Source organism: Crotalus tigris, unplaced genomic scaffold (genome assembly GCF_016545835.1).
Source record: "Crotalus tigris isolate CLP2741 ecotype Arizona unplaced genomic scaffold, ASM1654583v1 scf7180000017663.5292952, whole genome shotgun sequence".
NCBI classification, from domain to species: Eukaryota; Metazoa; Chordata; class Lepidosauria; order Squamata; family Viperidae; genus Crotalus; species Crotalus tigris.
The window spans coordinates 117,517-141,393 of NW_024096550.1; the positions used below are offsets into that span (position 1 = coordinate 117,517).

A 23,877-nucleotide genomic window follows, 5' to 3' on the forward strand; every position below is an offset into this window, starting at 1 on the left:
TTATCTGCATAACACCATTTCCATAGTTGAGTGAGGTTTAAAATACGACAAGCCAGCAATACTGAAATAATAGAGCCGGTGATCTTGTGGGTTGCTATTAATAATCAAGCGTCCCATTAAAAAATGAGTGCTCCGTTCTGTGGAAGCCCAGTCGCCTCCCTCCCTTTGGCTCTCCTGATCAAGAAGTGTGAACGTTTCAAAGAGACTCGGGCCGCCCTTAGGGCAGAGGCCCACCCACCCTCGGCACCTGACCCAAGGTAAGGCCCTGGCTGAGCAGGCTGCCCGTCGAGGGAGGCCATCCCGGTGGGCAGGGGTCCGGCTACTCCGATTCCAGATGTGGGCCGGTCGCTCTCAGCGCCCCCTGCCTCTAGGTTGCGGGGGGGGGGGCTGCTGAAGGGGCATGAGAAGAGGCCACAAGGCAGGCGGGGGGGGGGGAGGCCGGACATCTGGAGCTGCGGGGGGGGGGCTGGGCGGGACGGAGAGCCCGACTCTGCGCTAGAGGGGGGCGGCGGGGCAGAGCTCGGGGGGGGGGCTCGGGCGGCCGGGGCGCTGCGCTAGCTGAGCCGGCGGGAGTAGCCGGGACGTCGCTTCCACCGGGCGGCGGCCCGGAGCAGCCGGAGAGCCGGGCGGGGGCGCTAAGGCGGGCTGGGCTCGCAGCAGGTGCGTCGCCCGAGGCCAGCGGCTGCCCCGAGGGAGCCCCCGGCCGCTCTCCTCAGCCCCGCGCCCTGCCGCAGCCCCGGCCGAGGGCGCCGCGCCCGCTTCGTGCTCCCGGCTGGGCGGGGGAGGCGGCGGCCACGCGCGGCTGCGTCACTCCGGAGCTGCTGCCGCCGCCGCCGCCGCCGCCGCGGAAGGGGCGGCTCCGCTGGGCTCGGGAGGCAGAGCGGCGGCGGCGCCGGCAGAGAGCGCGAGCGGCCGGCGGGGGCAGCGGCAGCGGCGGACGAGGCGAGGGCCGAGCCAGGTAGGTCTCCCCCGGCCGGGGCGCGGCTGGGCAGGGGGCGGAGCTCGGTCGGTGCCGGCGCCGCTGCTCCCGCGGCGAGCCTCGCCTGACCGCGCCCGTTTGCAGGCTCCCCTTCTTCGCGCGGGAAGGATGGTGAAGCTGGGCGGCCCCTTGGGCGAGAAGAGCGGCAAGGCGGCGGCGGCGGCGGACGGCTTCGACACCATCCCCCTGATCACCCCCCTGGACGTCGGGCAGCTCCAGTTCCCCCCGCCGGACAAGGTAGGAGCGGGCGGCGCCTCGGGGTCCGCCGCAGCCCCCGGGTGAGGGTCTCTCCCTCTCCGTCTGGCCGGAGCATCCCCGCCGCGAAGGGCTTCGGCTCTCCCGCCTGCCCCCCTCCCGTCCGCGCCGGGCACGAAGCGCTGCCTCCCTTGGAGCGCCTCCCGGGCATCCCCGTCGGGAGGCGGCGGCGGCGCGCGCTCCTTCCCTGGTCACCGAGAGGGATGAATCCTGTCCGCCCCCGGCCCGGTCGCTTCCGCAGGGCAACCCGGGGCCACAAAGCGTGGCAAAACCAGAAGCCCCCCACCCTCCCACCCCCGGAAGAGTTTTCTGGAGAGCCTTCGGTGTACAATGCGAAGCAGCAGGCTTCGCTTTCAAAAAAAATCAGCTTCTTTTTTACTACATGGTTGAATATTTTTACATTTGTATTTTTAGTTATTTTACTGTTATTTCCATGTAAATTGCCGAGCGACCACGTCAAAAGAATAACATCGATACATTTAAAATCAATACTGCGGGGGGGGGATTCAGAATTGGCGGTGGGCTATTTTAATCGGCTTGCAAAGGATATCTGCAAAGAGGAAAGACGTTTGGGGGCTGAAGTGGATCATATAAATCGCGGAGAACGAGCGGCTGTAGGCTACGTAAGGGAAGACGGCGGCGGCTCTTTGTTCGTGCCTGGCGGAGAAGCTTTTGTTCCTCTCTGGGTGTGGCCTCTGCCCACCCGTGGCTTACTCCTCAGCTAGTACCGTAGGTGCCTGGAGGTTTCTGTTGCAGATAAAGACTCTCAACCTCCATTTCTTCATCAGATAAACAATACGATAGGAATAGTAGAAGTTACAAAAATAAATCTGGATACATACTCTTTGTCTCCTAAAAAATTAAATGAGTTAAATAACTTGTAAAGGCTTTCACGTAACTCTGTCTTCCCTTTCAGATCATAAACTACTAAGTAATTAAATTGACACCCGTGTATCAGGAATAGCCGGTGTCTATAGGATAATCTCATTTCAGTTCTTCATTTCTTAGGATCCTAAGAGGTATTGTGGTGCTCCAAGAGGCATTCAGGACCCAGAGTCCAACTCTTTCTCCTGGGGTTCTTTCAGCTTGGGAAGGTTCTAGTTCTGCTGCTGAAGTTAGCATTGAGAAGTTCATCTGCAGATTTAGGAAGCATCTCCCTTCAAGTCATTCATTAAAATATTCAGTCCAGGACTGTTATCCTGTGCTCCTCAGTCCAATCTGGAAGGAATAATCAGTGAGAACTTTGAGGGCAATTTCCAAGTCAGCTGCATATGCCACCAGACCACATTTAGCAGGCTGATCAGAATGGCAAACGATCTGCTGAAATCAAGATATATTATTATGTCTTTTCCTACATCTCCTAGGAAAGTTACCCAAGCAAAACAAGAAACATCACGTGTCTCTTAAGCATTGTTTTTCCGGTTGCTGACAGTCAGTTTTGTATCAGACTGACTGATTCCTTGCAACCTACTATTTTCTAATTTTAAAGATAAGGATGTTTATTTCCTCTAATTACCTAGCATTTAATTGGTTCTCCAATGTTTCTTAATAATAAGATACAACTGTTTGGTAAGATTTTTAGCTAGCTCCTTCAGTATTCTAAGATGCAATTTAATAGACTCTGGAGATTTAAAGCTGATCACTGTAAATAGGCAATTCCTAACTAATTTCTGTCAATCTCAAGATTCATTCTATATCTTGCATTTATCTTGTAAAACTTACATCCTATGTTAGAGAAGACTGAACTAAAAGCATTTATCATCTTCATTGAGCAGCTTCATTAATTGATTCTTTTCTCTTCCCATTTTATTAAACATGTCTAAAAAAGCCCCCCCCCCGTTATTGTTGTCTTAGCACTCCCCCCCTCCGCCAAGCCCGCCTCCTTCTGAACTTTCCTGGCACCTTCCCTACAGCTGCAAGATACTTCTTGCTCACTTGCTCTTTTCCATTTGCCCTCTTTCCACTGACATTATGTGAACAGGATTTAAATTAAATAAAAAAATGTTTTTATCTTCTGGGATGTTGGCTATTCCTGCCAGCTTAGTGTCATCAAATTTGCAGATACACTAAGCTGGCAGGAATAGCCAACACTCCACAAGAATAACTCAGGATCCAGAAAGATCTTGACAGACTTGAACAATGGGTCCTATCCAACAAAATGGAATGTAATGTGGAGAAAAAGCAAGGTTTTACACCTGGGCAGGATAAACCAAACGTACAAGTACAGGTTAGATGAAACCTAGCTCAAAAATTGTGAGAGGGTCCTTGGAGTCCTAATGGATAATTACTTAGACATGAGCCAGTCGTGTGCAGCAGCAGCCAAAAAAGCTAATATAATCTTTGGTTGAATAAATGGAGTCATAGAATCAAAATCACATGAAATATTAGTGCCGTTTTATAAAGCCTTAGTAAAGCCACATCTGGAATACTGCATCCAGCTTTGGTCACCGTGTTACAAAAAAAAAAAAGATGTTGAGACTTTGGGAAAAAGTGCAAAGAAGAACAACTAGGATGATTAAAGGCCTGGAAACTAAAACACATGAAGAACGGTTGCAGGATTTGGGAATGGCCAGTCTAAAAAAAAAAGGACTAGGGGTGACATGATAGCACTATCCCAGGATTTGAGGGGCTGCCACAAAGCACCAGAAGGCAAGAGAAGAAACAATGGATGAAAACTAATCCAGGAGAGAAACAATCTGGAATTAAGAAGAAACTTCCTAACAGTGAGGACAATTAGGCAGTGGAACAGCTTGCCTCCAGATGTTGTAGGTAGAGGCTTCATCACTGAAGGTTTTTAAGAAAAGACTGGACAGCCACCTATCTGAGAGGGTTATAGGATCTCCTGCTTGAACAGAGGGTTAGACTAGACCTCTCTTCCAGCTCTGTTAAGATTGAATTCTGATTGAATTGGCCTCATCTTGTTCTTTCTTTTGCCCATTTCACTGCTCGGAAGACTGCAACTTGTCACGAACAGGCTTCAACCTGTCATATCTAGAGTCATTTATTGTTAATGCTGCTGTTATTTTCTATCCCACTTTCGTTCAGCCTTTCCTAACAAAAGGGGGTGTGTTTTACTAGATGTAAGTGACCAAGGGGTGTATGTTTTACTGCTCTAAAGGCCATTTACAACTGATAAAGAGTTTTGGAACCCAGGCTTGAAAATTGGTGGAGGAGAGACCAGGAGCCAGTTTAGGTGGTGCCTAGTTGCTCAGGAGGGTACAGGAAATTGCTACTTCCTTTTTAATTAAGACTTCAGGTAGTCCTCACTTTGCAACCATTTGTTTAAAGATCATATAATAATTTATAACATAATTACAAATCCAAAGGTGGTTAGAAAGTAAGTTGGTTGAACCCACTGTCCTTAAAATGCCCTTCTTTCAGGAAAGCCTTTGGAAAAGCATTTCCTGGCAGACTCTGCATCTTGCATCCCCGGGAGAAAATCACAGGGAATTATTCAAATCGGGATGTGCATATTTTGTGTGCGTGAAAGGACAAAATAAAATGAACAGGGGAGTCCTTTGCACGCTGTGTGGGACACGCCTGTTTTCTTGGCCACAGCGTAGAAGGGGATTGTCACTTCCTACTTCTTTATTCTGTGGCTCACGTGTCCAAACGGTGCGCCAAGGAGCAGGCGGTTGCAGGCGTTAAGAGCAGCTCTGGTGGGGCGGCTGTGCTGGTAACGGCTCTTCTGTTGGTGTTCACTGAAAAGGTGGTGGTGAAGACAAAGACGGAATATGAGCCTGATCGAAAGAAAGGGAAATTTCGTTCTCCCAGAATTGCAGAATTCACAGTCAGCATCACTCAAGGCATCTCAGAACGTTTTAAGGTAAGCCAAGTCAGCTCATTTTCAAGGATGAAAAAATGAATGTTACGTTTATTTATTTCACTCCAAAATACTAGCAGGTATTAAATTAAATAATTGCCACAGGAAAACTGAAGGATTAATTAAGGTAAAGGTATGGAGTACTTCCTTGCAGAATCTTTTAGGCCTTAAGGGACTGAAGTTTAATGTAGTACACACACACACACACACACACACACACACACACACACACACACAGAGAGAGAGGTTAGCCTCAGTGAAAGTGATGGGAAGTGCTAGAACTGTTATTTTTTGGGAAACAGGTTCACCTGTACTAAACGTGTGCTAGAGGTGAACTTTCCAAATCTCTGATCCATAGTTTCCACATTAACTAATTTATCTACTTACTCCATTTCCTTCCTTTATCTACTCTTTTCCAGTGATCAAACAGACTGACAGCCCTAAAAGTTTAGGGTTGAGCATCATAAATTTAGGATGACATTACATCAGTGATCTAACCTTGAACAGAGGGGAGAGGGTGGCAATGTTTGGGGTAAAACTGGCCTTGGGTTTCACTTGTGATCAAAGCTGACCAAGACAAGGAATGTTGCATGCGGCCCCTGTGGGATGGAGACTGATGATGACCATCGCATATGGAAAGTTGTGGCACAGACTGAAACCAGGAATAACTAGGAGACACGTTAAAATATAGATGCGGCTTACTTACGTAACGGTATGTGAGAAACACCTTGGGAGATGGAGTGAAGAAATATTGCCGAGGAAATGGTCCGAAAAGGGAGGGCCCAGCCCGCAGCTGCAACACAGGGAGGGAAAAGGATTCAGAAGGACCCCTCAGCTGTAAGGAAATAACAGGAGACTTGTACTGTCAGATTTGCAAGGTGCTGTTAAGGAAGCCTTCCCATAAAGTAGAATTAGCTCACCTGGTTGACTTGGGAAGGCTGATAGCCTATACAACAGCTGTGCCAATAGAAGGGAGTGCTTGCAGCTCAGGGTTGAACTGTGGGACCCTCGATGCTCTCTCCCCGAGCTTGGTGATTTTCTGCAAGAGAACCACCACCAAGCTTGGAGGGAGCACCAGGGACCCCGTGTCTAGGCCACCGGCTCAACCCACCCACAGGAAGACAGCATCTGTGCCTGACAGTTGGGAGAAGGCTGCCCTTCTGCTACGAAAGGGGGAAGGGTGGCAGCCAGGGAGAATGCAAAGGCCACAGAGTGACCGCTAGTTCTGCCTGTAAAGCGCCGGGAGCATTATAGGGAGCAGGAGTCTCCTGCGGTTTTATATCAGGGAAGAAGATTGTTCTGTTTAGCAGCTCATTGAGAAATATACCATCGTAAGAAAAAACTTTCTATTATGTTTGTTAGTTTAGAGAAAATGCAAAATATATAAACGTGGAATTAAAGTTTGATTGCTTAATGCTGTAAGAGCTTTATAGGGTGGAAGTAAAATAAAAAATATGTGGATCTGAAAATTAATCCGAGGCGGCCTTGTATTTGGTAGGGAATACAAATTATGCATCAGTGATGAAGAATTAGAGCAACTACCGTAGATGAATTTGTGAGAGATAAACATAAATATAGCAATACCATCATATTTATTTACTTATTCTATAATGTTTTAGCTTTTTCATCATTAGGACAATGCCCAATAGACTTTATTTGCTGTAAAGGATATTAAATGGACGCAGTGATAAGTTAAAGACCATAGCTTAACCATAAGTTAAAGACCACACCACAAGGGCAAGAACATTTGTTAAGAGGAGCTGGCTGAAGGAGTCAACCCAGAGCTCCAGTGCGGCTCCCAGGGAGGGAGGGAGGGAGGGAGGGGGGGGGCCAAAGGCAAACCCCCAGAGGCCCCCCAGGACAGCTCCCTCCCTCGGGGAAGCCTCTGGGGATCCTGGGCTGAGTCAGAAGAGTTGGCTTGTTAAAAGTTAAATTCAAAATATGGCTTCGCCAAATGCTCAAATGAAGAAATGAACGAGCAAACAAACATGCGTCCAGTTATGAACTTCATTTTACTGATTTCTGCTTCTTACTGGCATTAGAGTGAACTGTATAAATGCTGAAACGTCAAACACTTTTCGTGTGCAACATAGAGTGTGACAATTATTTATAGAGACTTCTCGGTTCTACTGCCAAAAGCAGACTTGCCCTGTGTAGATTAGAAGTTAGAAGACAAACAAATTTTCAATTGCTTTGCTTGAATCGTTACAGGATTATTTTCAGGCTGTGTGGGTTGTTGAGCTCTGCTGCTACGCAACAGGGCCCCGGAGGCCCCGGAGAGGCCGCCTGGGCCTCTCGGTGCTGTCGGTTCACAGTGCCAGAGGGAAAGAGGGAAAAAGGCGGGCTCTTGAGCAAATGGAAGGCTTCCCCTGTGGAACTCCTGCAAGCCTTCCTGGTCACCCAGTCAACACGCATGGGTGGCCTTTTAGGAAAGTCTTCCAACGCCTGTCACTCAACAGCAAAGGGGAATACATGACACTGCCGTGTCCCAACAGCTGTTGGCGTTGCTGGGGTTTTCCAAGGCCAGCAGGGGAAGCCATTAGATGGGCAGATTCTGCCAGGGCATCTCCAGCACAGGGCCTTCCGGTTGAGTTGGCTGGGGGCTCTCAGCTCTTCAGCACTCCCATCTTTCCCAGCAGGAGAGCCTCCTCCTCCACAGAGCTGGGTCTTTGCAGGTGTCTGAAGTAGGATAACTTGAGTCTGGTCATTTGTGCCAGGAGAGAGAAAACTCTAGGTCAATTTGTTTGATGTTTATCAGTTTGTCTTCTTAGCTGTCCGTGGTCTTTTCGGGAGCTTTCTCCAAGACTGAGTAGATGAACTGACTTTTTCCAGTAGGCTCACTACTGTGTTATGCTCCCAATTTATAACAGCAGTTGGTTAGAACATTTACAAATGCTTTTTTAATTGATTGGCTTATTCTGGTTTTGTAGTTTTTTTATGTTGCTTGCCGTATTCTCATAGATATTTCAGCAATTTCTCCAGCCTTCAAACTTGATAATGAGAATGTTAATCTACCTTTGTGTTCTAGTACCAGGGTTTTTTATAATCAGGAAATATTTTTTAAGATACCTTGACACAGACATCTTTACTGTAGACAGTTTCAGTTTACTCCTATCTTTGATCTTCTTGAAATTAGTTCTGTCTGTCTCTTCAGTGTACCAAATTGAGGTTGGAACCTCCCAAGTGGAGAACTTCTGAAAGACTTTCTTTGCGTGTCTTGTCGGTTCCGAAGGTTGATGTCTTCACTGTAATTCTCCTCTTAACAGTTCACTGAAACTCATAAGTGCCTTGGGAGATCCTCCTCTCTTGCTCAATAACATCTTGAGTACCACTCAACCCAACTCAACCCCCATCATCCAGCATTATACTGTCAATTGCTTTATATTGTTCAGCTAAGGGGCTTTCTTGGTAACATGCAAGAACAGCAGAATGCTCAATTCTAGACGAAGCCATCACACAGTAGTAAATGTATTTATTACATTTATATGCTGCCCATCTCACTATCCAGAGCGACTCTGGGATGCTTGCAAAGAACCCAGCTCAATCTACTGGTTGTAAGGGCAATGCAGGGCCAGCAGCTGGAGACCCAACGGGCTCTAGGTCCGGGCAGACGGGCAAGATGGCAATGGAGAAAGGAGTGGTCAGTGTCAATCCAGGATTCAGACTCGGTCCTGGTTGTAAAGGCTGGAACTGTGATTGGAGTGAGGACACGGGAAGGCATCCTGTTGCTGGAGAACTGTTTCCAATGGAGAAGAACTCCTGGCCATCACTGTGGGGCTCTACCATCCTTGCTTCCCCCAAAGTCCAGCGGATCACCTTGGTGTCCTCCAGCCTCTGGCTTCTCCCAATGGGAGTCTGCCCTCCCTGGCTCCTGTCCCCCCCCCCGGTCTGCTTCAGCTTCCTCGCAGTTGCCTGGCTGGTTGCCTGAAGGATCAGGCCCTCCGGCCTCCAGCTGACAGGAACCCATAGCACAGAGGTCGAAATGCAGGCATAGGCAATTCATGAGATGCCTCAGAGGATGGCGAGCTACTGAGCAGATCGCTCAAGCCCCCCCCCGTTAGCAAACACAGCCCCCCTTCTTTAGGGGAGGGTTTCAGATTCAGCTGCAGCGGGAGTGCAACACAGGCCCCACCCGCTATGGGGAAGGCAGGTGCTGGCGGTGGAACTGGGCACTCTCTTCTTTCCCCACAGAAACTGCCAGGTCAGGCAGTGAAACTCCAACTGAGATGTCGATGACAATCCTTGGGTCTGTGTTCAGAAGTGTTTCGGAGCCACGCATGCTCAGAAGAAATTGTAAATCTGTTTGCAGGTGACTGCCCTGATCCTGTTTGCCCTGGCATTCCTTACCTGCGTTGGGTTCCTGGTGGTCTACAAGGTCTATAAGTACGACCAAGCCTGCCCAGAAGGTTTCATCTCCAAGGTAAGGAAGAGGGACTGAAAACCTTGGGGAGGCCACCCCACCGATGCCTCCCCAGCGGGGTCTCCAGCGGGATCAGGCAGGAGGAACAGCATGAAAGAAGGGCAAAAAAGCTAGGGCAGAAGCGGGAACATTTGCGGTGTGTTGAGGTGCGGAGATGGGAAAAAAGAGCCAGGCATGAATAGATGAGGGAGGGCTCCTGCACCTAGTTCCTGTGATATGTTGTTTTTTACTGTAACAACTCGTTTCGGCAGTTGACAACCCTCAAGCAAAGGCTTCTCCCTTTTGTTTGAGCACTGTTGTTCAGAGCACTCTGCAAAACGTGGCTCCTTGGGGAACAGCCATTTTGGAGTGGCACTTCAGGCAAACCGTCCTGTGACTCTCAGCCTCTGGGTCCATGTCCAGCTTACGTCCCGTGGATGGAGACGGTTTGCCCAAAATTCCCACGTTAAGCTGGGCCAGACCTGCCAGCCGCTTCCTCAGAAAAGAGAAACTTCTATTTGATCCTCAGAGGAATAGAGAGACGGTGGGCATTATCAGTCTCCAGAAATTAAGGGGCCCAGAGCCACAGGACAAGAAAAGGCTCCGGTATCCCTCTGGCAAGGGGAGCCTGGGAAGCAGGAGGCAAAGAGAGAGAGGAAAACCTCCGAGGTCCTTCATAAGCTTCTGCCCTGGAGGAACAAAGGTTAAAAGGCTGGGAGAGAACGGGATGCAAAGGAACAGGGGCGCCAGCCCAGGTGGGGGGGAGCTCTGCTGGGCCCAAGAAGCCCGGTGCTGATGCGTAGTCCGTTTGTCTTTCTCATCACACACACACACACACACACACACACACACACACACAGAGCCGCCTTGCTTTCTCTCTGGTATTCAAGTGTGTGTGTGTGTGTGTGTCATCGGTGTCTTTCAGAACAATCAATGCATTCCGGCTGGATTGGAGAGCTACTATTCTGAACAAGACTCTAGCCCCCGAGGAAAGTTTTACACGGTGATCAACCACTACAACCTGGCCAAGCAGACCATCACCCGGTCAGTTTCTCCATGGATGACGGTGCTTTCGGAAGAGAAACTTTCTGAGCAGGAGACGGAGGCAGCTGAGAAATCTGTTTAGGAGAATGAGTCTGATGGAGAAGGGGTCTGGAGGTGGTTTTCATGGAATGTCTCATTGTTAGGATCACTTAGAGGTTGCTCATAATTTATGGTGTAATTGCTTTGGTTGCCGATAACTGCTTTGCGAAAGGGAGCAACGAAAAAGAAATTGGGCCATCAATGCGGGTCCAGCGCGCATCAGCCTCCCTGTAGAGTTCTAGCACCGATTTCTCTTTCGGTGGCATCGAACTTGGGCACATTCTTGTAATTCAGACATCTGGCCAGAGTCACTCAGGCAGGGCCTGTTGGCGTGAGACAGCCTCTGCTGCGTCCGCCCTGGTGTTTCCCTTCCTGTTAAATCTGCTCTGAAATCCAAATATTCGCGGGAAATAAAACCGGCCTGATTTTGCTCACTATATCCATTACCTTCAGGCTTAATTGCTTCTGTTGTAGCATGAACTTCACTGTTTCCACTACATTAAAGAATCTTGTGCAAACGAAATAGAAATTAGACATTCGAGAGCTATGTGGTTTTAATGACAGATTAGGCGTTTCAACTAAAGGGCAAAAATATAAAGGACAAACTATTCTGAGGGATAAACAAGATAGAAACTCCTTAGATGTAGTCCACGATGCAATCTGTGTCACTAGAAAGGACGTATTTTATTAGAACGGCCTCTTTCGCAGACCTTAACCTCGTACAGTGCCCTTTGCTGGCAGCAGCGTTGTCGGCCTGCCCTGAAAAGACATCGGCTCCCTGGAGCTCAGGGGGACTCTGGCACGCCCAGGAACGTAGGGAGGGAGGGAGGGAGGGTGAGGCTGCTTTCTGGACATAATAAGCTAAGCACGCACAAGGCCAGGTACCCACTTATTACGTTTGTTGTTCAAATGCTCCTCTGCAGTCATTGTCGATTCCTTCCCAGAGAGTTTGGGAAAGCTGCCAAGAGCCCCTGCAGCATAAGCGGCCGAGGGCGCCAGCCTGCTAGGAGGACATGCGTCAATCTGACCAGCTTCCCCACTGCTAAGCCCTGTAGGGATAGAACAGCGGCTCATTTTAATCTGGGAATCTTCCCCTAGGATGGGAGATGGCTGGAAAAACAGGGCACCGCACTAGGAAGACCCTCCGTCAGATTCTGGCGTTGGCTTGTCTGCTGTTCTTCAAATTACAGGTTGTAGTTAAAAACTGCTGTCATTTTTGTTCTTCTGAATGTGTTATTTCCCAGTGGAATGTCAAAAGTTTCATTAATTTTACCGAAACACACTTTAAAATAATCAAAATATCTTTTTTTTCTGTACTTGTAGTAAGACAAACATGGTTCTAGGTTATATTTCCTTCCAGAACTTTTTTCATCAATCTACTTGGAAATGCCATTTATAGTTTCATTGAAAGTTTTAATATTAAATATAGTTACATATTGTACAATTTTTGGTATATAATCGCTGCTATGTGGAATACATAAAAAGCAATAACTTATGTGCCAAATCTTTTCTTTGCATCGAGTTCTCTCTTGTACACACAATACCATGTTTGTATTCCCTAGTAGTCAGATGTAACTTTTGACATTTTCACTCTGTGTAAAATAAAATAGTATGCTGAAGTCTCAAACTCCGTATGTTTAAATAGATGTTTGCTGCAATGAAGAGGAAAAAGAAGGAAGGATTCCAATCACCCTATTTGCAATAAAACCCTCTTCTAACATGTCTTTCTAACAATGGTTATTTGCATGACTATGTCTGAGCAATCCCTGTTTGCTGTATATTGAAATGCAAGAAGACCCCCTTCCTCTCCATTCTTCATGGGGGGGGATGGGGGACTTCCACGTGTCCCCAAAGCTGAAGAGGGCAATTGGGGCTTTGAAAGGGGAGACTAAATGAGGGGAGGGAGTGCACAGTTTCTGGAAAGCGCCAAGTAGCCCCTGTGCCGCCCTCTCCGTAAGGGGACCTTTTCTGACCCCCCTCCCCCTACGTCAGCCAGTAGAGAAGACCAGTGGCCTCCCCCATGCCGGAAAACGTTGCCCCCCTCACCCTGCCCCCAAGGGGAAGCAGTTGCTTTTCGTTTTATCACAGAACAAACGTCTCGCAACTTCTCTCTGCTGCAATCGTGTCCATGTCAACACTTTTATTCAGCATTTCCTGGCAGCCATCCAGTTTCCTTCTGCTACCTAAAGCTCCAGATGAGATATTCTGAGATATTCCTGAGTATTAGAATTTATATATCCTAGAATTTACATGTGTGTGTGTGTATACACACATACATACACACACATACATACATACATACAATATATACATATTTCTACAACCACCATGTGGTGAAACACAGGGTCACCTGGCGGGGAAAACCTCATAGGGCAGTGGGGGGGGGGTCTGCAGGTCCGGCTGGCCAGGATCAGCTTCCGTACCAGTCCAGAAACAACAGAGAGAAGGAGCACATGACCAGGAAGAAGAGGATCCACACTCGGAATCCAGCGTTATTCTTGATTGCCTGTGGAGAACAAAAACATCGTTTTAAAAGATGTAAATTGCAGTGGGCAATTCAGGAATATGCAAAAATGTTTTCAACATAAGTTTTTGTCTTCAGATTTTTTGTTCCACATGGCAGCCTCCTAAGAGCAGAACACTGAGGGAAAAGGCCAATCAAATTATGACTGAAATGTTCACGAACATCTTTAATGTATGCCCTTCCCCCCCTTTATTTTATTTTATGCCACTTGTTCAGCCGAAGAGCTGAAATAAGAACAAAGATTTTACACATCTTTGTGTAAAACGAAGAACAACTTTTTAGCAGTTGTCCATCAGTCCTCGCTTGCAAAGCACGCAGGATGCTTTGACCAAGGAATGGTGCCTTGAGGGGTTAAGGTGTCTCTGGAGCAGAGGGTCTCAGCCTGCACTGGGGGAGGGGAGGGAGAGCCACACCTTTAGATGTGATCCTTGGACCTCGCAGCATCAGAGTCTCCAATCTGTCTTCCTTAAGGAAGGTGGTTGGTCCACAGCTAGAATATTACCCACGGTTGGTTTTGAACAGGGCGGCACTTCCACAGACTGCGCTGCCCAGAGTTTGTTATAAGATGGGCAGCTATGTAACTGTTTTAAATGAATGAATGGATAAATAAAAGTGCACAGAACAAGAGGTACAAGAAACAAGAGTGTCTTCCTTCAAAATGCAGCAGAGCCAGGCTACTGGAGTACAACTTGCCATGGGCCAGTCAAGAAGACTTTAATAAAAATCAAGGAAGCCTTGGCCAAAATTACCTCTCTTATGTCTTCGTTGCCTTCCTTGATGTTCTCCGTTGCACCCACAACTATCTGGTGGATGTTGTCAATTTCAGCTTCCTAGAAATTAAGTTAACACATATGTGGTGACTCTCTGCAAATGGCAGCAGCTGAATCCTTCTGGAAAAAGGTAAACATGACTGACTTTTGGACAGGAGTTGGATGAGAGACCACAAGGAAATCCCAAGGCTATAGGCTACACTGGGAATTGGAAGAATATCTGGGAATTCAGCGACACCTTCACAGCCCCAGTGTACTTGTTCATTCCCCCATAATGTTCTCCCCTGGAGCATATTTCTGCAGCAAATTCGTGTTACACAAACTCTTTTGGTAACTGTCCTCATGATCCCCACTCTATTAATTCGTATTTTGCTCCATCATCAGAGATAATTTGCTTCTGTCCTGCAAAGTGCCATGAATTTTTTTACAGAGCTCAAAATGCTTTATGAAAGAGTCAAATATGAGATTCTTACCTGTTGTAATACTTTTTCTGTAAATATTTCTTGAAGTCTAGATATTTCAACTACTTTCCCTTCAATCTGCCTAAAAATGATAAAAATATACCAAAGGAAAACAAAAAGACTTTGGTGTATATACAAACACAATTAAGAATAAACATTTCCAATTTTTATAGAATGAAGTATATAGAATATCTTACATTCCTAAGATAATGAAGCATTTATTGGATGAAGCAGATTTTTAATAAGCTACTCTTAATACAAAGAAGATCAGTTGTTTATAGTAACTTTGGAAAAATACAATTTATGTAATTAGGTGTAGATTCTAGGTGGGTAAAAAATGCAGACTGCTAGACATAAAAATTGGAAACTTATTATCTGTGCACTATAAAACAGCATTAGTCACAGATAGGTCCTGTTGGAGTTGGGAAATGTTAAGAAGGCTCAAAAATTATGCTGAACAAGAGCACAGAATTAACAGAAAGTATCAGCCCTGCTGGGAGGCCAAACTGCGGACACGCAATCAGGATGCGCCCCAATCCCCGCCGTGCTGCCCATACGACCTCACCTCAAGCAAGGGATACGGGCCAAGAACCTTGATCAAAATGTGAAAAAAGCAAACAGAAGGAAAAAAAATGTACCTCACTTCATCAAACAGGCTGTTCATTTCACCCACAAGGCGTTGGTTTTCCTGCTCAAACTGGGCGGAGAAAGGCAAGGATTACTGCAATTTAAAGCTTAGTTCCAATGGACCATCTATGTGAAAAAGTAAGTTGCAGTGAAACTGTCTTTCCGGGAATTCAGCTTGCCTTAGGCCAGCGGTGGCGAACCTATGGCACGGATGCCAGAGGCGGCATTCGGAGCCCTCTCTGTGGGCACATGTGCTGTTGCCCCAGCCTTGCCTCCTCCCGTGACCCCCTCCTCACCAGCAGCCCCCCTGGAGGAGAGTCGCCCACGAGTGTGGCCCACGCGGAGCAGCACAGCCAAGGACATGGCAGCCAGGCAGCATAGACAAGACTCTACCCTCACACCCTATCGCGCACAATGGATGCTGCCGGGCGCGGGCAGAGGGCCTGGCCACAATGATGCTGCTGGGCTGCCTGGGCGATCTGCGGCAGGCCCTGGAGATGGTGAGTGGCTCTGCGGGCAGGCGGGGTGGGAGCAGGGCAGGGGGTGGAGCGGGGGCGGGGCCAGTTTTGGGGCACTTGGTCTCTAAAAGGTTCGCCATCACTGCCTTAGGCTATCCCTACCGGCATCATGCAAGGAAGGTCCCGGAGAAGACATGAGGACCTAAGAATTGTTAAAGAGAAACCTGAATTCAGGGCTCGCGTCTCCAACACTTTTCATCTATGTCTGCCTTCTTCTAAGATTACAAAAATGCATCCTTCCCCCCCCCCCCAATTTCTGAGCAAGTATTCTTTAACTGAGTTATCGGGGGGGGGTGATGGGAAAGGAGGAATGAGAATTATTTCTACATTCATGGTAAAACTACTAATGCAGCAGAAACATCTCTGAAAAGATTTGCAAAACAGTTGTGTGTCACAGACCAAATATGTAGTCATAGACCAAACAAACAAAAGTTTAAAAAAATGACACGGCATCTAATTAAAAAAGAAGAAAAACAGCCCGGTCACATCCGTGCAAACTATACCTAAAAACCCCATCAGGTCTCCAAATTCCTGCTGAGAAAATTTGGCTACAATTCTGGAGACTTTCCTGAATACCTGGCCACTCGGGAGGCGGTGCATGAGTGCCATGGGGGGAGGGGCTGGGCCCAGTGTGTGAGCAGAAGGTAGGCTGACTGGCGGGCGAGAGGCCTCAGGAAGCCCTACCCAGGAGCTGGAGACCCTCCCTGCCAAAATCGAAGGGGGATTTCCAGCCCCCTCCCCCTGTGCTGGGCCTATGTGCTTCTTACCTTCCTGCTGCTCAGGAGCCAAAAATCCTGCTTGGCTTTTCCAGGCCCAGCCCGGGATGGCTGAAAAGAGCTGCCTGCCAAGGGATGTCAGCTCTTCTCTGTGCAGAGAAGGAAACTCCTTTGGCAGGTTGCAGAAACGGAGCTTAACTCATCAGGATTTAAGCTTCATCTCTGCCCACCATGGGAGGATGGCAGCTCCGTCGGTGATGTGCAGGAAGGGAGCTCAAATCTTCAGGATCGGAGCTCCATTTCTCCACCCTGCCAAAGGAGCTCAACTGCCGCAGCAGGCCGCTCTTTCAGTCGGTCTTCTTGGCAGGTGGCGTCTACTTGCACCCTTCCCTGCCAGCCTCCCCACTTTCTCTTCCCCGCATGTTGTGGGTCAACACCTCCACTGCCACTTTGCTCAGCCCAGTCCCTCCCCTTCCTCTACACAAGCCTCCCCTTGCACCAGGTCCACTCTGGGCCATCTGCTTCGCTTCTCTTCCTGCCCATGTTCCCTGCCAACTTCTCCTGCACAAACCTCCACTCTCTCTGCCCCATTGCCTAGACTAGCTGCCTCTTCTAAATGAGTGCCAGCCTAGAGTGAGAGGGCGGGGGGAGACCCCCCCCCACCTGCCCTGTTTGCTTGCTCAGGGAGCTCGCTCTTCCTTACGTTACCCTTTGGGCTCTTCCATGAGGCCAGCAGTGCCCCAATCCAGACACCCTGGGCATTCACCTAACTCTGAGGGGACAATCTGCAGCCCATCAACCCCCCCCCCATCTCTCTCTCTCTCCCCCTCTCCTGGGTTGTCCCCTTTAGCCTCCTCCAACCCCCCCTTGGCTCCTCTGGTTGGAGGGAGGGAGGGAGGGAGGGCACAGCATGCACCGATCCGCCAGCAGTGGGGCCTTGGTGGTCTCCCAGACTGCCCGGCCTGACGAGGCGGCCCTTTCAGGAAGTCTTTGCAACAGTTTCCCTGGCAGAGGCTTCCGAGCTTCCTGCTCAAGATGAAAAGATTAACTACCATTTGGATCTCTTCAGGGGAAAGCTCGTCTTCTCCTCTGCTGTCTTGACCAAGTCCAAAATCAGAGTGCTCATCAATTAGGTTTCTCTCTGCAAAAGAAGCCACACAAAACTATCATCAACACGAAGGCAGTCCAAACTTGCTAGAGCAACTCAATCCGAAGTGAAGCAAAAAGCAACATGGCACTTAGGAATTGTGGTCCCAACTGTGACGGGACTACAGAAGGACTACTTGTGCTCCGTTCTTAGGCACAAAACTAGCCGGGTGCCCTTGGGCCAGCCCCTCCCTCTCTGCCCTGGGAAGGAAGAAACGGCAAGCCCCCCCCCCAGAAAACAGCCTGAAGGAAGTCAGTACTGGCCCTGGGCCGCTTCTGAAGCCATTTCGCTTTCAAGCAGCACACTGTCAGTGCAGCATTACGATAAATAACTGAAAACTATTTTCCCTGCATGAATAAAGAGGGAAGCCTCACGAGCCTCAACATTATACAACATTTAAAGCGTGGATGTTACAGGCAGGAACGGATTGCCCCACCTCGGTGGGCTTCACTGGTGGGTTTCTCTCCCAGTTCTTTAGAAGACGCCTCCGTCTCAGGCGCTTTCCCGGGAGAAGCAGCTGGTGCTGACTTATGGCTTTGCTCCGGCTCCAGCCTGGATCTAAAAGGAACGAAGCGTCTATCATCATCATCATCACAGCTCTCCCACACCCATCAACCTGGAAAGTATGCCTCCCTCCCTGTTGTTGGTGAAGGGTTTATGGGGGGGGGGGTTGCCTCTCAAGGCCCTTCTTTCTCTTTGCTCTTTCCCTGAGACCCAAGATACTCTTATGCTCCCCCCCCAAACACACACGCAGTGTGCACCCCCTGCTTATCACTGTCCCAGCAGCATTGTGTGCAATCCAACAATCAGCCCTCCCACCCCCCACCCCCCAAAGTGGCAGAGGGCCTCTTGGGAAGCAATCAAATGCTGCCACTTGTAATTTCTGAATTTGATTTAAACTTCCACAATAATTGAAACAAAAGGCAGATTATAAAAGAAACGGATGAGTGGACCATCTCCACTCTTTCTCTCTTCTGCCTAAATACTGCAATATGCAATGAGCCAAGTCATTAACAGCAGTTTTAAGGCTGTTTTGGGTGGAATGATTCCGGATGTCAAAGCTAAACTCAGTCAGGACTGGGGGCTACCAAGCAGCACCGGATCGAGAAGCTGAAATGCATCTGGCCAGGAGGACTCCTCCTTTCCGGCCCTGCTGCCAGGGGGCTGAGCTCAGCACACGGCTGATTTTGCCCCCAAAGAGCATGGCAGACACCTGGGGATGGAGGATCCAAGTATTGCATTTCCGGATTTCGAAGTGCAATCACCTCTGGACTTAACAGTTGCTCTACAGAAAGCTTTTCTAATTTAGGCTAGCAATAAAGGTGTTATTAGACAGGGCAGAAAAAGAATCACTTTGCTGGCTTTATTTCTCTGCTCTGTGTAATGGCAGCTGCTGCAAAAGAGAGAGGAGGGGAATAGGCATAGGAGGAGGGAGGGAGGGAGGGAGGGCTGCTCTTCTCCTGGGGCTTCCCTTTCCAGGCGCCCTACGTGGGGAAGAGCTTCTTCCGTGAAAGCCCTGGGGATGGGGGGGGGTCCTCCCAAGGAAGTCAGTCTTCCCTCCTTGGGGTGGTCTTTTCAGGGACAGGAGGAGCCCCTCCCCGTGTGCCAGACAGTTTTGTGGTCAGCTGGTCCTTGTAATGGAATTCTGGGAGTTGAAGTCCACAAGTCTTAAAGTTGCCAAGGTTGAGAACCCCTGCCCTAGAGTAATGTGCATGAGTAGTCAGGGTGATTCACTCACTTCTCCTGATTGCATAATCCACGCCAACCCGCACGGCCTGCTTATTATTCCCTCTGGTTAATCATGCTGCATGATGTAATTATACTGACAGCCCCAGGAACGGACCCTTGTGCCTTGTACCCTTAGGACAGTTACCTTCAGTGCTGAATTAGCAACACTGTGTAATGAACTTAAGTGCTCCCAAAAAAAAAAGGGAAATCCCACTGAATTCAGCTAAAATACAACGAGAGGCTTACATTATGCTTATACATATCACTCTGCAAAAAGAAAAATAGGAAAGCAAAGAGGGGAAAAATCTATATAAAATTCCGGGTAAATTTAAAAAGAAACCCTTACAATGCTTGCTTGTTCGGTTTTACGTGATATTACAAAGAGCTTCAGAAACCAATGAAATGTTTTTTTCTGAAAGACCAAGAAGTTTGCACAGAAATGGGCCAAGAGCTTCCAATTCAGAAAAGCAAGCCTCGCTTACAGTCTCTTTTTATCCACCACGCGCTTGACCCGTATCGCTCTTTGTTCCGAGTACAGCCTGCACACTCCTGCGAAAGAGAGCAGAGCAACATAACCCCAGGGGAAATATATATTATAATATAATAAACCAACTTCCTCTGTATAAAAAGATGACCGCAATTTGATCATTTGAATTATTTTTTTCTATTTCTCATTTTAAGCATAACCACAGTAAAACCTCCCAGATCTAATCATTTACATATCTATCTTACAAAAATCTCCATTTAAAGTTAAAATGTACTATCTTTTCCAAATATATTTGGAATAATGGAGTGGCTAAACCTTTGAACTAAAAATAACTTGCATAGGTATTTCTGGCCGACAACATTTTGAATATTGGGATACTGCTTACCTTGTTAAAATAAGAGTTACTGCAATAATATACAAATAGGAAACACACTGAGCACTTTAAAAACTGCATTGTCTTACTCTACTTCTAAAATTAATCAAATAGTTTTAAATTGCTTTAAAAAGGCTTGGCACACAAATGAGTATCAAATTTATTTTCCAATTTTAACAGCAGCAAGAAAATTGCTAGTCCAACATTATGAAAAATGAACTATGTGACTCTGTTATTAGCTATATGTCATTTTTTTATTATTATTATTTGGAGAAAAGAAGATGAATTATTTCAGGAATTGAATGATCATGTGGCACCAAGCCACTTTCAACTCCTAGTGACTACACAGATAGACTTCAAGATTTAGGAGGAAGAAAATTGTTTTGGCACTAGAAAAAATGGAGACATTACTAAAAATGGATGCCAATGAAATGAAATGTTTTCTGCTGTTTAAAATATTGTCACGTTTTTTTCATTAGCTCATTACTATCAGTGGACTTATTAAGAATGCTTTGCCTCTTTCCAAGCAGTTAAAAAGCTTTTTTGTTTGTCTGTTTAATGACTGCTCAGTTTCATATCACTAAGTCCCCACCAGCCCACTGTCCACAGAAACTACGTCCCCTCAGGCTGAGTTAGGCCACTGCCTTCAGTCTCCTGGCAGATGCCTCCTGTCTCACTGGAGAACTTGCTTTGGCCCACAAATGGAAAAGAATATCTGAAAATGATCCTACTTATTTGGTCACAACAGCAGAAACTAATTTTGCAAAACACATAAACACAAGTATTATTTTGAGGAAAAACTGATACTTTTTAAATAGTCTGCAATGAAATCCAAAACCGTTTCTCGGTGCTGCTTCACTTGTGGGGAATGGATGTCCTTGTGTGCTGAAATGAAACGATACAGAATGTTATTTTGCTCAAAAGAACTCTCCACCCATCTGGCTAAATCCACACACGTCGCTCAAATTACCTTCTGCTCTGAGCTGCTGAATTGCATCCGCACACGTTCTCATGAAGATTTGGGCATCTTGGTCAATCTGATCTCGGTCAGTGTCGGACATTCGCACATACTCAGACATGAGATGGCTGGAAAAGACAGCCCATAAATAGCTCAACTGTATTGTATAACTGTATAACATCCACCTCAAAGAAGAAGCCTTGTCCTCAGTCATGGGGCCGTTTGAGGGAGTGGAAGAAGAGAGGGGTTGCAGCTAAAATTCCTCTCACATTTCTGCTCCTTTCCACATGTCACCACATTTTCTTGCCTGACACAAGAAGGGCCTATTAAAATATTTAGAATTAGCAGAATTCACGTGAGCTACTGTCGTGTTTATTTACATACTTTATAGGCCCACACAACTAGAACAATCAAGAGACAACCAGGGACTCCAATTTGTTATATTCCCCCTTCAAAAAAACCCCTATGCCTTTATCACTATTTCTGAGGCCTCACACAGAAAAGCACCGAAGTACCCGCTGGGATTCAGCCCTTCAGAACAGCCCCCCAGTTTACAGCTTGTGAACTTTCTTTTTCCTCTCCAAGGATAATTAAGTTTCCTACCATGCCATTAAATTCAGCGTCAGACTGCGAAACTGGCTGTGAGCATTAATTCATACATATTTTTGTCACAATTATCCATTTTCACTTTTTAAATCATGATTCTTACCTATAAGCATTAATGTAATCTTTCCTGTGCTGCAGAAGAAAGTCTTTCAGTTTCCCAATGTTATTAACCTAAAATGAATGAATGTAAAAATTACATTTAATCGTGTAAATAACCGTTTTTTCTATGTGCCCAATAACTTGCTAGACTTCCAAAGCAGCGCAGAACACACGGCCTCTGTTGCCTGCACTTCACGACCCAAGGCGGCGTCTCCCCACTTTGCCCCTGAATCAGCGTTGGGGTCAGGGCAAAAGACGTGGCCGGGGAGGCGGACGGGAGAGGTGGCTCTTCCTGCAGGCCCCCTGGGTGCAGAGTGGAGATCCAGGGGGCTCTCTTTGAGGGCCCCCCCTTTTCGGGGGCTTTCTTTTGTTGGCCCAAGAGAAGCTGCCTTTGAACGACAACAGGATGCTGAAAAGACCCCCAAGGATAGCCGTAGTGCCTAGACTTCGTGTGCCCCCTTCACGGGGCTTTGCAGCAACCTCTCTGAGCGGTTTACAGAGTCAGCATACTGGCCCCCAACAATCTGACTCCCTCGTTTTACCCACCCAGGCAGGCAGGCAGGCAGGAAGGACGGGAGGGGCCGAGCCGACCTGGAGCCGGTGACGAAGAAAAGCAGTTCCCCTCTACGGAAAGACAGACGGACGCCTTCCAGCAGCCTGGTCCGCACAGAGGACGGCACCCCATCCCACCCCACCAGACAACCCGGGGCTGCTGCTGCCCTTCTGTGACCTAAAGCTGCGTCTCTCAACCTCGGGGGTCTTAAGATCTGTGGACTTCGTCCCCTGCAACTCCCCAGCCAGCACGGAAGACTGGGAACTGCAGTCCACACGCCTGGAAGGTTGCTGGTTAAGAAACACGCATCTCAAGGCTGTTATGCTGCTACTTTTTAGCTACCACTAGATGGTCACAGGGATTTCGGTTCTGGGCAGGTGCCTTTGTTTCCCTTTCTGTGATTTGTGCCTACCATTGTATGCTACTAATTAGTCACTTTCGGCTTCTCATCTCAGCATCACCGGGGGATTTTATCAGGTCGTAGTATTAAAAGAACGGATGTTTCATGTTCCAGATCGGTCATCTTTACACGCCCCCAGTTTGTCATGCCTAGTTAGGAAGTATCTGAAAACATGTATTAAAATATGCAATAATACAACATAACTTTCAAATAAAGATTTTCAGTGTTACTTAAGCAATAGTCCCGATGTCAACCCCATGTGCAAATGCAATTAAAATAGTTAAGTTAATCTGATCCCAATTTATTTGCCACACTAGAAATAATTTCCCCTTCAGATTTTAACAAGCCCCTCTAACCCCCCCCCCTCTTTCAGCCCAGGAGGCTCCGAGGATCTCAGACTGCACAGAAACAGCCTCAAGGCACATCCCGGCTGGGGAGGAACCCCAAGGCCTCACCAGCTCACCTGCTGCCCATCTCGAAGTAAGGGCCAGGCGTGGTGTTCCTCCTCCTCCCCCCCCCCCTTTTCTGGGGTCTGGAATGGCAGGAGGAGAGAACAGAGGCAGGCGGCTTTTTCCTGCCCTCTGTGGAAAAGCTGCAGAGAAGAAAAACCATCCTGCCCAAGAGCCTCCCTGCCTGCCTGTGCTGCAGAGGGCACGCCTCTGGCCCCCACACGCCAGGGCCCCTCGCCGCCACCCCCCCTCAGCTGCAGCCTCCGGGAAGGAGTCTGGGCAGAGTATCAGGAGCCCCATCCCACCCACCCATCCTGGCCTCTGCAAAGGAAGAGCTCTCCCTCCCTCCCCCCCCCTCCTCCTCCTCCTTTGATCAAAGCCTGGAGAAACTCCCACCAAAATTGCTGCTCAAGGACAGGAAAGCCCTCCTTTCTGATCCTGCTCAGGTTACCCTTCAAAGGTCTGCCCAATCAGTGAGCCGGGCCCAGCGCCTGACCCTCCGCCACCCCCAGGCCTCCGCCCAGGCTCCCTGACTGCCCGGCCACAGAAAGACCGCCCCCCCTCCTTCCCTGGTCACCAGGCCCATTGCGGTCAAGGAGTGGGCAGGGGCCTGAGCTACTACTGCCACTTCTCTGGGCAGCGAGGAAGAGGAGGAAGAGAGCGCAGCACCAGCCAGCCTTTCCAAAGATAGGGAAGCCTGGCTTTCAGGAACAAGTTAAAGGTGTTTTTTTTTAAAGGTCAATCAGATCAATTCCTCCCCAGCCAAGGAATCTTAAACAAAAGGTTTGATTCCCTTAGGGGGGGGGTGGGGAGGGCAGAAAAGCAGGAGACAGCCAGTCTGCCTGTAATCTCAGGGAAGGGGTTATCGGGCTCAGCTTCTGGTTTGTATCAGCAAGGGGGGGGGGAGGGGAATGTAAAAGCA

The 23,877-nt window shown here is 48.2% G+C and overlaps 2 protein-coding genes across 12 annotated transcripts in view; one reads left to right on the top strand and one right to left on the bottom strand.

Moving 5' to 3' along the window:
• The first annotated feature begins 820 nt into the window (after nucleotides 1-820).
• NSG1 (neuronal vesicle trafficking associated 1) lies at nucleotides 821-12,158 on the top strand. Its single transcript, XM_039335863.1, has 5 exons — nucleotides 821-958; nucleotides 1,064-1,216; nucleotides 4,944-5,060; nucleotides 9,367-9,477; nucleotides 10,382-12,158. Exons 2-5 carry the CDS (start codon nucleotides 1,088-1,090, stop codon nucleotides 10,580-10,582), a joined length of 558 nt encoding a protein of 185 aa, XP_039191797.1. The 5' UTR covers nucleotides 821-958; nucleotides 1,064-1,087; the 3' UTR covers nucleotides 10,583-12,158.
• The window catches only part of STX18 (syntaxin 18), a 39,696-nt gene continuing 17,439 nt past the window's right edge, over nucleotides 1,621-23,877 (bottom strand). For 2 of the 11 annotated variants that reach the window (XM_039335853.1, XM_039335862.1), the window contains 13 exons: nucleotides 21,558-21,625; nucleotides 20,861-20,976; nucleotides 20,698-20,775; nucleotides 19,513-19,579; nucleotides 17,739-17,860; nucleotides 17,208-17,296; nucleotides 14,933-14,991; nucleotides 14,307-14,376; nucleotides 13,813-13,893; nucleotides 12,963-13,045; nucleotides 5,764-5,850; nucleotides 4,819-4,974; nucleotides 1,621-2,452 (listed from right to left, as the gene is read on the bottom strand). In XM_039335853.1, the coding sequence (XP_039191787.1) occupies nucleotides 2,443-2,452; nucleotides 4,819-4,974; nucleotides 5,764-5,850; nucleotides 12,963-13,045; nucleotides 13,813-13,893; nucleotides 14,307-14,376; nucleotides 14,933-14,991; nucleotides 17,208-17,296; nucleotides 17,739-17,860; nucleotides 19,513-19,579; nucleotides 20,698-20,775; nucleotides 20,861-20,976; nucleotides 21,558-21,625 (1,086 nt within the window). In that variant the 3' untranslated portion in view covers nucleotides 1,621-2,442. Of the gene's footprint in view, nucleotides 2,453-4,818; nucleotides 4,975-5,763; nucleotides 5,851-11,556; nucleotides 13,046-13,476; nucleotides 13,645-13,812; nucleotides 13,894-14,306; nucleotides 14,377-14,932; nucleotides 14,992-17,207; nucleotides 17,297-17,738; nucleotides 17,861-19,512; nucleotides 19,580-20,697; nucleotides 20,776-20,860; nucleotides 20,977-21,557; nucleotides 21,626-22,518; nucleotides 22,671-23,877 lie in introns of those variants that run through there. The other 9 variants (XM_039335859.1, XM_039335854.1, XM_039335855.1 and 6 more) reach the window with 9 other exon arrangements.